We start from the raw sequence: 13,585 nt of genomic DNA, 5'->3' as shown, positions 1-13,585 counted from the left end.
ATGTATTTTTTTTTGTAGTGTTGGGGTCTCGCTTTGTTGCCCAGGCTGTTCTCAAATTCCTGGGCTCAAGTCATCCTCCTGCCTTGGCCTCACAATGTGCTGGGATTACAGGTGAGAGCCAATGCGCCCATCAGTATTTTTTTTTTTTGAGACGGAGTTTTGCTCTTGTTGCCCAGGCTGTAGTTCAATGGTGCGATCTCTGCTCACTACAACCTCTGCCTCCCGGGTTCAAGCAATTCTCTTGCCTCAGCCTCCCAGGTAGCTGGGATTACAGGCGTGCACCACCGTGCCCAGCTAATTTTGTATTTTTAGTAGAGACGAGGTTTCTCCATGTTGGTCAGGCTGGTCTCAAACTCCCAACCTCAGGTGATCCGCCTGCCTCAGCCTCCCAAACTGCTGGGATTACAGGCATGAGCCACCAGGCCCGGAGTATTTTTTTCTTTTTTTACACCTTAAAACACCACAACCATTTCCATTGCATTTTAAAATCTGAAAAAGGCCAAGCACGGTGGCTCACACCTGTAATCCCAGCACTTTGGGAGGCCGAGGCCAGCAGATCACTTGAGGTCAGGAGTTCGAGACCAGCCTAGCCAACATGGTGAAACCCCATCTCTAATAAAAATAGAAAAAAATTAGCCAGGCGTGGTGGCAGCCACCTGTAATCCCAGCTACTTGGGAGGCTGAGGCATGAGAATCACTTGAACCTGGGAGGTGGAGGTTACAGTGAGCCAAGATCATACCACTGCACTCCAGACTGGGCAACACAGCGAGACTCCGTCTAAAAAAAAAAAAACAAAAAAATCTGAAAATAGGACTACTTTATCCTGAAACTTGCTTGTAAATAGAAATGCTTTATTATATTTTATAATGTGATGCAGACAGAACCAAAGTCTGTCTGGAAATTTCACAAAATGAATTACAAAAGAAAGAAAAGATTATTAAATAAGAAAAGGAAAGAATAAGTAAAAAAAGAGTCAAAAGAGTACCTCTAAAACTTGGCTGAAGCTCTCCGAGTAGGGAACATACTTATTGTCTTTGTCCCCCTTGTAAAACCACGTACATCGTCTCACTTCCGATGCTAGTTCATCCCAGTATACAGCATACCGCATCCTCTCCCCCAAATGAACATCATATCTGCCCCCATCAGTAGGAACAACTCTCCCATTACAATCTTTTCCTTTCAAGGATTGAAAAGGGGAAAAGAAGTACATATTTCAAAATAAATCTCCCAACATACAATTCTGAGTTATACTCTACATAATGTTATGAAACACATGAATGAACAGTTCCTACTTGGCTAAACACCAAACAAAATGGAATTTAATTCATATCTTTTTCACTACCTACTTTACAAACTGTCAAAACCATTCCTGATTTTCATGAAACATGAAAAAAATACTACCCAAACAGTTTTGTTCTTTTTCTGAGGAAAGATAGCAGTGCCCCTTAAAAAAAATTATATAATGTGATTCTTCTGAATTTGCTTGAGGAACCATAAGGTGAATTAATAACCATCATGATGATTCAGTATAAATAGAATCACTCTTGTTTTATAAAAGAAGAAAAGTGACAAGTTAGAGAGTACACTCTTCTGCACTGTGACACCCCACTCTATACATACTTTTTTCTTTTCTTTTCTTTTTTTTTTGAGACAAGTCTCACTCTATCACCCAGGCTGGAGTCCAGCGGCACAATCTTGGCTCACTGCAACCTCCGCCTCCCGGGTTTGAGCAATTCTCCTGCCTCAGCCTCCCAGGTGGCTGAGACTACAGGCACATACCCCGCCGCCCAGCTAATTTTTGTATTTTTAGTAGAGAAGGGGTTTCACCATGCTGGTCAGGCTAATCTCGAACTCCTGACCTCAAGTGATCTGCCCGCCTTGGCCTCCCAAAGTGCTGGGATTACAGATGTGAGCCACTGCGCCCAGCCTTACACATTCCTTATAAAACAAAGTAAAACATAAGCTAGAACATTAAAGATATTACTGGGGGGCTGGGCACAGGGTGTAACACGCCTGTAATCCCAGCACTTTGGGAGGCCCAGGCAGAAAGAATGCTTGAACCTAGGAGTTCAAGACCAGCCTAGACAATATAATTAGGCCCCCAACTCTAAAGAAAAAAAAATTATTGGGTAACTATGCAGAAATAATAATAGATACTGTTTTCAAAATACAGACCAAATTCTTGAATATTATTGATTGGCTAGGTATTAGTGCAAAAGTTCTATATAAAATGCTGTAAGAAATTATTTAACTGGAAAAATCTAAAATTTGGTTTTCATAGCACTCACTATAAGGACCATTATATTATAGTTTGAAGAGGGGAAAGTCTTTGTCTATTCCAAGTCATAATTTTCACCTACCAGAGCTATACACCTCTTCCAGCTGCTGTGAATCCTCAGAGTTGAAAGGAATCCATGTCTCCTTAGAATCTATTATCTTACAATAAAACCAATGGGGAGAAACTGGTTCATACAAGCTGCCAGCATCCATGTCTATTAGCTCAAAGGAACTACATGAGTTTGGTGATGGAGATGGATCTGACTGGGACAACTGCTCCTGTTGTGACTGCACTGATGACATTTCGCTCTCTAAAGACAAAAGAAAACTATCAGGAAAATGATCTTAACTGTGTAACTGTTCGCACACATACACACGCACAAAACTAATCATTTTACGGAGCCATTTCTGCAACAACAACAACAAAATATACATAAAAGAGAAATAACATAAATTAGCAGCTGGATGGGTGGAAGCTTTAAATAAAATGCTTCTATTAGATCAACCATTGCGCGGAGTTCCCAATTCTCTCAGAAAACTGGGTAATTTTACTCAGTCCGTAAGTTATAAAACAAACCCAGAATCACAGGACCACATGCTCGAAACCAGATTGCAACAAAAACATTTTACCCTAATTTCCACTCTAAATGTAGTTAAAGGCAGAAAATTTACTCCAAGTTAGCTGGGTCATGCCCTGTCCTAGTAACGCCAAGGTTTTGGGCTCCAGACCCCTACTATTATACAACTAATGGAATCTTAAAATACAAAAAATAAAACTATTCGCTTAGGAACCAATCATTTTTGATGGATACTTGAAGTCGCTTAATGGGTGGTGGTACAAATTGGGAAAAGACGAAACCTCGCCTGGGGCCACAGTGCGCACACGCACGCCCACTCCCATAGCCAAAATCTCAGATGAAAGGTAACAAGCGACCTCAAAAGCCTCTTCCCGCAGAGGCGGCTCTGACCAGCTGTTTCTACCTCTCCAACACTCCTTCCATTCGGCAACGATCAGCGCCGCAGGCACCAGAAGGACACTTCTAAGCTGCCCCGTAGGGCGGGGGGCAGGAGGGCATCTCGCGCGGGCCCGGCGGGACAGCAGACACCGGCTTTCGGCTCCATTGTCCTTTTCCCCACACAGACTTACCTCAGCCACCTTGGCGCGCCCCTGGTCCCCACGACCCTAGGCCCTGGCGCCCCGCTCCGGGCCCTCGGAGCTCGGGCTCAGGTCGTCCGCCCGCAGCCCCGCGACAGCAGCAGGGCAGCCAGTGCAGACCACAGGGTTCACAGGGTGCCCAGGGTTCCCCCAGGCTCGGGGCTTCCCGGGAGCCGAGGTTCCCACCCCCCCCCCCCCCCGCATCCCGGCCCCGCAGCGCTGCGCCGCCCACCTGCACCCAGCCCGGCCTCCCTCGGTCCAGCCGCCCGCCCGACGCGGTCTCACCTGGCGGCCCCGCCACTCCTCAGGCTCTCCTGCCCTCCCTGAGGAGGACACTGCATGGCCCGGCCGCGGCCTTTACCCCAGCACGGGCGGGGCGGGGCGCGGCGGAGCAGGGCGGAACCTGCAGCCCCGCCGGGCTCGCGCCGAACACCAGGCGCTACGGCGCTCCCAGTGGGCGAGTAGCGGGCCCGGATGCCTGGCGAAAAGGTGAGGCGGCGGGGAGCGCGGCGCGCGACCGCAGGTGGGGTGCGCAGGGCCGCAGGGCACGGGCTGCAAGTGTCGCGAGAGGTGGAGGGAGTCGCGCGAGACGTGGCTCTTCCTGCGGGCTGGGAACTGCAGCGCTGGGCGGCGGGCTGCTGGCGGCTGAGGTCTAACTGCGGGGGAGAGTTTCGAGTGTCCGTGGCGGAACGGACTTCGAGATCAGTTTCTAGTATCCGTGACGGAAGGGGCTTCGAGATCAGTTTCGAGTGTCCGTGGCGGAAGAGGCTTTGAGGCGGCCCCTCACGTACGCGGCGGGAAAGTCGGACTGATCCTCGGGATACGCTGCAGACCCTACTAGTGAGCCAGGGGCGGCGCGGTGACCACTGGACGCAGGGACGCCGCGGCCCCGGGATCAGCGGACTAAGGCGGAGGGCGCAGCCACAGCCGCCCCACTCCTGGCCTCTGTTTCTGGGTGCTGAGAACGGGTGTCACTGGCATTTGCCAGGAAAAAAGGCTTTGGCCCCTCTTCCGTGCATTTATTATGATTTAGAGGTTACCAAAGAGGTATCCCTAAAAAATGTAGAGGTGTCGGGCGTGGTGACGGCGCCTGGATCTGAGCTACTCAGGAGGCTGAGGCTGAAGGATCGCTCCAGCCCATTGGTGCCAGCTGCATGAGCCCAGATGGCGCCAGTGCACTCCAGCCTGGGTAACACTGCGACACTAGTCTCTAAACAAACAATAAAATTAATATAGATATATATATATTTTTTTGTAGAGGTAACGTTAACAGGATTTAAAAGATGCCAGGGAGGTTGGAGATGAGATACCGCTGTCCAAACAGGAAGACATAACTGAGGTGAAAAGTTGAAAGGGGCTGGACGCAGTGACTCACGCCTGTAATCCCAACACTTTGGGAGGCCAGGAGTTCAAGACCAGCCTGGCCAACATGGTGAAACGCCATCTCTACTAAAAATATAAAAGTTAGCCGGTGGTGGTGGCTCGCGCCTGTAATTACAGCTGCTTGGGAGGCTGAGGTGGGAGGATCACTTGAACCCGGGAGGCGGAGGTTGCAGTGAGCCAAGATCGCAGCCACTGCACTCCAGCCTGGGCAATAGAGGGAGACTTCATCTCAAAAAAAGAAAAAAAGAGAGAAATTTCCCGCAGTCATGAGGTCGAGTACAGGCCCTGCCCGACTCTCCTTAGTATTTAATTTTAATACCTTTTGGTATTTAAAAAGATATTTTCCTACATTTTAACTATAGGGCAATGAATTCGGGAATTTTTTTTTCAGTTTTTGTTTTTTGGTTTTTTTTGTTTACTTGTTTTTTTTTTTTTTTTTTTTTGAGACGGAGTCTCACTATGTCACCCGGCTGGAGTGCAGTGGCACGATCTCGGCTCACTGCAACCTCCGCCTCCCGGATTCAAGCGATTCTCCTGCCTCAGCCTCCGGAATAGCTGGGATTATAGGCATGAGCCACCACGCCCAGCTAATTTTTGTATTTTTAGTAGAGACGGGGTTTCATCGTGTTGGCCAGGATGGTCTCGATCTCTTGACCTCGTGATCCACTTGCCTCGGCCTCCCAAAGTGCTGGGATTACAGGCATGAGCCACCTTGCCCGGCCTATTTCAGTTTTGTTATTTCTTCACAAACAGAAAAAGAAAACAAATTTTTGTAACACATTTATTCTCTTTACAAATTAACAGCCACACACAAATATCCCCAAGTTAACACCTTCCCTTCAAATTTATTACACTTAGAATAGCTTCTGCAAGGCCGGGCACGGCGGCTCACGCCTGTTAATCTCAGCACTTTGGGAGGCCCAGGCAGGCCGATTTAGCAAGGGGTGGAGCTAAAATCACGAACCCACACAGTGTGACTTCAGAGCCTGCACCTAAGTAACTTGTGTAAAATCAGTCAGGTAAGTGACAGAACTGGAACTTGAATTTAGGTTTTCTATCTTCAAATCCTGTGGTAGCCTCTATACCAGCTGTTCTCAAATTTGGAGGGCTGTCTCAAAAAAAAAGAAAGTGGATTGCAATGTGTAGTTTGAAAATATATCAGTAAACTTTTCATATTCTGATACTATTAAAATCCATTGGTCTGTCTTACACTTTGTTTTATTTTTGTTGTTTTGAGTAAAGTGAAAGCAAGTTTATTAAGAAAGTAAAGGAATAAAAGAATGGCTACTCCATAAGCAAAGCAGCCTATCTTGCACTTTGAATGGATCTTTTACCCATGTGTGACTTAAGAGATGTATTGTTCATTTGGCAAAATATCAGTTCACTGAGCTATGTAGATCTTCCAAATGTTAATGTATTTTATTATACATTTTTTTAAAAATTACCGATCTCATCAGAAAAGTCTTTAATATTGGTAAGCCGTCAAGCTCAGAGTAGCAGGTACAAGTTTTCCAATATTCTGCTTTTTTCTTGAAAGGTCAAATTTTATCATTGGCAACAAATGATAAATTGTCTTCCTTGAAGTGACAAGTCTCCTTTGTTTTCAAATACATTTCTGCTAAATACTTACATACAAATAGCTATAGTTTGTCCCTTGTACTTTCTTTTTTTTTTTTTTGAGACAGAGTCTCGCTCTGTCGCCCAGGCTGGAGTGCAGTGGCACGATCTCAGCTCACTGCAAGCTCCGCCTCCCGAGTTCACGCCATTCTCCTGCCTCAGCCTCCCGAGTAGCTGGGACTACAGGCACCCGCCAACGCGCCCAGGTAATTTTTTGTATTTTCAGTAGAGATGGGGTTTCACCGTGGTCTGGATCTCCTGACCTCGTGATCTGCCCACCTCGGCCTCCCAAAGTGCTGGGATTACAGGCGTGAGCCACCGCGCCCGGCCTGTCCCTTGTGCTTTCAAATAAAAATGATGTTGCATGAAAAAAGAGCTTCTAGTTCAGCTTCCAATTCAAATAGTCACTCAAGTTCTTTTTCTTCAAGACACCACCATCTTACTTTTGGTATGCAACAAAATGGTTTTATGGGCCACAGTGACTCATGCCTGTAATCAAGCACTTTGGGAGGCTGAGGCTGGCGGATTGCATGAGTCCAGAAGTTTGAGACCATCCTGAGTAACATGACAAAAGCTGTCTCTAAAAAAAAAAAAAAAAAAAAAATTAGCTGAGCATGGTGGCACAGACCTGTAGTCCCAACTACTCAGAAGGCTGAGGCAGGAGAATGGCTTGAGCCCAGGAAGGGGAGGTTGCAGTGAGCTGTAATCACCATATCTGGTTAATTTTTAAATTTTTCTTAGAGACAGGGTCTCAGTACATTGCCCAGTCTGGTCTTGAACTCCAGGCTCAAGTGATCCTCCCACTTCGGCCTCCTAAAGTGCCCAGCAGGAATCTGCATTTTAAATAGTTACCACACATGATCTGGATGCAAGTGTTTGGGATCCACAGAGTATAAATTTTAGTTTCCCCAAAAGTCTGCATACATAGGTAGTTTCAGGCAAATAGAATATCTTACTGTGCCCCTTAAAAACCCATGGCCAGGCGCGGTGGCTCACGCATGTAAAAACTTTGGGAGGCCGAGGTGGGTGGATCACGAAGTCAGGAGATCGAGACCATCCTGGCCAACGTGGTGAAACCCTGTTTCTACTAAAAATACAAAAAGTTAGCCAGGCTTGGTGGCGCGCTCCTGTAGTCCCAGCTACTCAAGAGGCTGAGGCAGGAGAATGGTGTGAACCCAGGAGGTGGAGCTTGCAGTGAGCTGAGATCGCGCCACTGCACTCCAGCCTGGGCGACAGAGTGAGACTCTGTCTTAAAATAAATAATAAAAAATAAAAACACACTTAATGTTACTGGCTGTTGTTTGTGGTTGTGTATCAGCCTTTTACCAGACAAGGCTTAACAGGTAAAATGTAAAACAATCTCTACTTTCTCCCTTTCAATGTTGTAGTGCAAGAGGCAGCAAACTTTTCTGTAAAGGGCCAGATAAATTCTTTAGGTTCTGCAGGCCATAAGGCTCTGTCACAACTAATCACTTCTCCTGTTGCAGCACTAAAGCAACCAGAGAGGAGTTGTAAACTGATAAGTGTGGCTGTGTCCCAGTAAAGCGCAGGCAGGGGTTTAATTTGATCTCAGGTAGTAGCTTGCTGACCCCATGCTCCAAGTGCAGAAGATAATGCTAATGGCCAGTAAGTTGTCTAAAGAGCAAAACCAAGAATGTAGGGGTCATAAACAACTGGATCTTATATCCAAAGCTGGAATAATTGTTTTTAGAGGCAGAAGTCCTCAATCCCAGATTGACATCCAGAGTGAAGAAAACTTCACAGTTGTCTCTGATGCTGACTATAAAATAACAAGACCAGGGCTTTGGGCTCTGACAGTGATTTTCAAACTTTCACCGCTCACTGCAGCTTCGACCTCCCAGACTCAGATGATCCTCCCACCTCAGCCTTCCAAGTAGCTGAGACCACAGGTGTGCACCACCACATCCTGCGAATTTTTTTATTATTTGTAGAGACAGGGTCTTACTATGTTGCCCAGGTTGGTCTCAAACTCCTGGGCTCAAGCGATCCTCCCACTTTGGCCTCCCAAAGTGCTGGGATTACAGGCATGAGCCACCACGCCCAGCCCTAAGTAGGTTCTTAAAATGTAGATTTTCAGATCCAACACGATCTTAAATGTAGATTCAGAAACATAGATTAAAACGTAGATTTTCAGAATCCAACAAGATTCTGATTTGACTAGAACATTTAATCAGAGGGGTCCATATTGTGATGGTTAATTTTAGGTGTCAGCTTGACTAGATTAAGGAATACCTAGAGAACTGGTAAAACATTACTTCTGGGTGTGTCTGTGATGTGACTGTGAGGGTGTTTCCAGAAGAAATTGGCATGTGAGGTGGTGAACAGACCTCTCTGAGGGGGCAGAAGGTGTGAAGATAAATTTGTGTCCCATGTGAATGCTCATCAAAGGGTGACCTCAGCAGAAGTGAACTTTAATAACCAAGTAGATAGGATGATCTATTCTGTGGATACTAGTCAGCCTCTGGCCCCTGCCACCCCTGTCATTGCCCAGTCACCCCTGTCATTGCGCATGAAGAAATTGGCCGTGGTAGCAGGCATAAATGTTTTTGCATGGCTCAGCAACATGGACTCCCACTCACCAAGGCTGACCTGGCTATGGCTACCTCCGAGTGCTCAATCTGACAGCAACAGAGACCAGCACTGAGCCCCTGATTGTGGCACCATTACCTGGGGTGATCAGCCAGCCACCTGGTGGCAGGCTGATTACACTGGATGGCTTCCATCAGGGAAGGGGCAATGTTTTGCTCTTACTAGAATAGACACTGGATAGGATTTGCATTCCCTGCCCATAAGGCTTCTGCCAAAACCATCATCCCTAGATTTACAGAAAGCCTTATCCACTGTCATAGTATTCCATACAGCAGTGCTCTGACCCAGCAGTGCTCTGACTCACTTCACAGCCAAGAAAGTGTGAAAATGGGCTCACGCTCATGGAATTCACTGGTCTTACCATGTTGCCCACCATCCTGAAGCAGCTGGCCTGACAGAGTGGTGAAACGGTCTTTTGAAATCACAGTTACAGCACCAGCTATCTGGTAATACTTGGCAGGACAGGGACAACCTATAGGTGCTCTGAATCGGCATCCAATATATGGAACTGTTTCTCCCATAGCCAGGATTCATACGTCCAGGAATCAAGGGGCGGAAATGGGAGTGGCACCACTCACCATTATCCCTAGTGACCCACTAGCAAAATTTTTGCTGCCTATTCCCAAGACTTTATGCTCTGCTGGCCTAAAGGTCTTAGTTCCACAGGGAGGAATGCTGCCAACAGGAACCACAACGATTCCACTGAACTGGAAATTCAGACTGACACCCAGCCACTTTGGGCTCCTCATGCATCTGAGTCAAAAGGCCAAGAAGGGAATTACTATGTTGCTGGGGTGACTGATCCAGACTACCAAGGGGAAACTGGCCTACTACTCCCTAGTGAAGGTAAGGAAGAGTAAGTGTGGAATACGGGAAGTGCCTTAGGGCGTCTCTCAGTATTACCATGCTCCGAGATTTAGGTCTGTGGGAAACTACAACAACCCAATCTAGGCAGGACTACAAATGGCCCAGACTCTTCAGGAATGAAGGTTTGGGTCACCCTGCCAGGTAAAGAACCACAACAGCCAGCTAAGGTGCTTGCTGAAGGCAAAGAGAATACAGAATAAGGGTTTTAGCTGGTATTTATAACTAACTTATTCTACAAATGGGCAGTAGTAGTTATAAATACCACCTGAAACCATGTTACAGAAACATGAAACAGTCACATACAGGCTGGGTGTGGTGGCTCATGCCTGTAATCCCAACACTTTGGAAGGCCGAGCTGAGCAGATCACTTGAGGCCAGGAGTTTGAGACCAGCCCGGCCAACATGGTGAAACCCCGTCTCTACAAAAAAAAAATAATAATAAAATAAGAACAAAAATTAGCCAGGTGTGGTGGCACACACCTGTAATCCCAGCTACTTGGGAGGCTGAGGCAAGAGAATCGCTGGAACCTGGGAGGTGGAGGTTGCAGTCAGCCAAGATCATGCCACTGCACTCCAGCCTGGGTGATAGAGTGAGACCCTGTGTATTAGCCTGTTTTCACACTGCTAATAAAGACATACCCGAGACTGGGTAATTTATAAAGGAAAGCAGTTTAATTGACTCACAGTTCAGCATAGTGGCGGAGGCCTCAGTAAACTTCCCATCGTGGCAGAAGGGGAAGCAAATACGTCCTTCTTCACATGGCAGCAGCAAGAAGTGCCAAGCAAAAGGAGTAAAAGCCCCTTACAAAACCATCAGATCTCATGAGAACTCACTATCATGAGAACAGCAGCATGGGGGTAACAGCCTCCATGATTCAATTACCTCCCACCGGGTCCCTCTCATGACACATGAGGATTATGGGAACTACAATTGAAGATGAGATTTGGGTGAGTACACAGCCAAACCATATCACTCTGTCTGAAAAAAAAGTCACATGTGTATATTTATTTATACACACACACACACACACACACACACACACACACACACACACATACTTTTTTTTGAGACAGGATCTCCCTGTCACCCAGGCTGCAGTGAAGAGCTGCATGATCACAGCTCACTGCAGTCTCGACCTCCCGGGCTCAAGTGATCCTCCCACCTGAGACTCCCAAAGTGCTGGGAGTACAGGCATGAGCCACAGTACCCAGCCATACGCATATATTGAGCAAATATCTGTTTTTATTCCTTCTTTATAATACAACATAAGACATATTGACTTTACATCAATATGTAAGTACTGTTAATTTTACATCATAGTATTTAAGTTATGGGATATCAGGAAAAGAGTAAACATCACCCAAGAACTTCACCTTCTCTTCTCGGGATGGGATTAATGCATTTCTCATTGTACATACGATAGTTGCATCATGGTAGGCAGAAATAATACCTTGCTATTATCTTTATTTTGAGATTAAATATAGTTTAAGGAGAAGCATATGGGTGCCAAGTTCATAAGAGGTGGACTTGTGATACTTAATTTTAGGTGTCAATTTGACTGGATTAAGGAATACCTATAGAACTGGTGAAGCATCACTTCTGGGTGTGTCCATGAGGGTGCTTCTGGAGGAGATTGGAATATGAGTCTGTGGATTGAGTGGGGGAGATCAATGTAGGAAGGCACCATCCAATCAGCTGGGGTCTCAGAACAAAGAAGACAGAGAAAAGGGCCGGGCGTGGTGACTCATGCCTTTAATCCCAGCACTTTGGGAGGTGAGATGGATGGATCACGAGGTCAGGAGTTTGAGACCAGCCTGACCAACATGATGAAACCCCATCTCTACTAAAAATACAAAAATTAGCCGGGTGTGATGGCGCGTGCCTGTAATCCTAGCTACTCAGGAGGCTGAGGCAGGAGAATCATTTGAACCCAGGAGGCAGAGGTTGCAGTGAGCCGAGATCAGTCACTGCACTCCAGCCTGGGTGACAGAGCGAGACTCCATCAAAAAAAAGAAAGAAAAGAAAGAGAAAAGGCAATTTCTTCTCTCTCTCTCTCTCTCTCTCTCCCCTGGAGCTTGAGACACTCTTCTGACCTTGGACATTAGAACTCCAGGACTTGCACCAGCAGCCTCACATGTTCTCAGGCCTTTGGCCTCAGACAGAATTACACCATTGGCTTCCCTGGTTCTGAGGCTTTCACACTTGGACTGAGCCATGCTACTGGCATCCCAGGGTCTCCAGCTTGCAGATGGCATGTCCTGGGACTTCTCAGCCTCCATAATCACATGAGCTAATTCCCTAATAAATCCCCTGTCATCTATCTGTCTATACTATCAGTCCTGTCTCTGGAGAACTCTAAGAAAATGAATCTATACTTTAATCAAGAATATGCAGGCTACAGCTGTGAGGCAAGATGCTTTGAATCAGGAAACAAGAAGACTTGAGCTTTCAGCTATACCACTTACTGATAAAGTAAGAATGTTAGAATTAGAAGAAACATTAGAGACAACAGAATGATGTTATCTTCCAGCCCAAACTCAGTGGTTTTTATAAGCTCATAAACCAGTCATGAAAGTGCATTTTATTACTTTACAGCAACAACTGAAAAGTTCCTGCCCTCAACGTGAATAATTTCTCTTAGATATTTCGCTTTGAGGAAGGTGATTTATATTTATGATTTATCTGTCTTACATAAATGAGGGCCAAATTTGTTTTGAGAGCAAGTAATAGCTTCAGTTTAAGCTGTGCAGCAAGGTGGCTCTCCTCTAGCCCTGGGAGGTTTCCAACAAGCCAAGGTTTCTTCTCAGCTAGGGTTGCCAGACTGAGCAAATGTAAATGTAGCAAATGGAAATATAAAATGTAAAATGTTTAGAAAAAAACAGGAGAAAATCTCCAGGAACTACGGGTAAACAATGAGTTCTTAGAGACTTGACACCAAAATCTCCATCCTTTAAAGGAAAAAATGATAAACTGGACATCATCAGAATTAAAAACTTTACTCTGTGAAAGACCCTCTTAAGAGTATGAAAAGACAAGCTACAGACTGGGATAAAATATTTGCAAACTACGTATCTGACAATGGTCTAGTATCTAGAAAACAAAGAACTCTCAAAACTCACTAATGAAAAGACAAAAAAAAATGTGAGCTAAATCTTGGTTTCTACTACCATTCTTCAATTAGAGGACACAGGACTCCTTGGAGAAATAACTGATTCTTGGACTGGAATAGGAAAAATATAGGATGAGCCTGGAGCATCTCACAGTAGCAGAAACTTTAGAAGGGCTTAAAAAAAACCCCACAAAACGATGGGTGTATGTCAGAAGGGTAATGGAATCAATGGAAAGAGCTTCCAGTGGCCAAAGTGGAACAATTTGAGCAACAAAATGAATAAGGTAGCATTAGAGCATAACCCAAAGTATAAAATAAATATCCATGAGTCCATACTCAATAAATAAGAGATTAGGTCAATCTTCCTTGTAGGGAAATTCAAAATAATGTATATAGACATTCCACTCCCAAGGAGATGAAGAATAAGTTCCACACTCCTTAAGTGTACAGCTGTGTATAGTGACTTTCTTCCAGTGTATAGTGTGAAAAATGGACAAAAAAGAGTAACTGTATAGTGAAGAAGTCTGACCAACACCTCAGCCAGGTGATTAAGGTTAATGTTAA

The 13,585-nt window shown here is 45.6% G+C and overlaps 1 protein-coding gene across 2 annotated transcripts in view; it reads right to left on the bottom strand.

The window, feature by feature from the left end:
* Positions 1-4,309, bottom strand: part of DDHD2 (DDHD domain containing 2) — a 32,732-nt gene extending 28,423 nt beyond the window's left edge. Inside the window, exons 1-3 of one of the 2 annotated variants that reach the window (XM_030817121.1) lie at positions 3,720-4,309; positions 2,362-2,589; positions 987-1,177 (exon numbers count right to left, since the gene is read on the bottom strand). In XM_030817121.1, coding sequence (XP_030672981.1) covers positions 987-1,177; positions 2,362-2,581 — 411 coding nt within the window. In that variant the 5' untranslated portion in view covers positions 2,582-2,589; positions 3,720-4,309. The remainder of the gene's footprint in view (positions 1-986; positions 1,178-2,361; positions 2,590-3,719) is intronic. The other variant, XM_030817122.1, reaches the window with a different exon arrangement.
* Between the last annotated feature and the right edge of the window lie 9,276 nt (positions 4,310-13,585).

Source organism: Nomascus leucogenys, chromosome 8 (assembly GCF_006542625.1).
Source record: "Nomascus leucogenys isolate Asia chromosome 8, Asia_NLE_v1, whole genome shotgun sequence".
Lineage (NCBI taxonomy): Eukaryota > Metazoa > Chordata > Mammalia > Primates > Hylobatidae > Nomascus > Nomascus leucogenys.
This window is presented reverse-complemented; position numbering and strand designations above follow the sequence as displayed.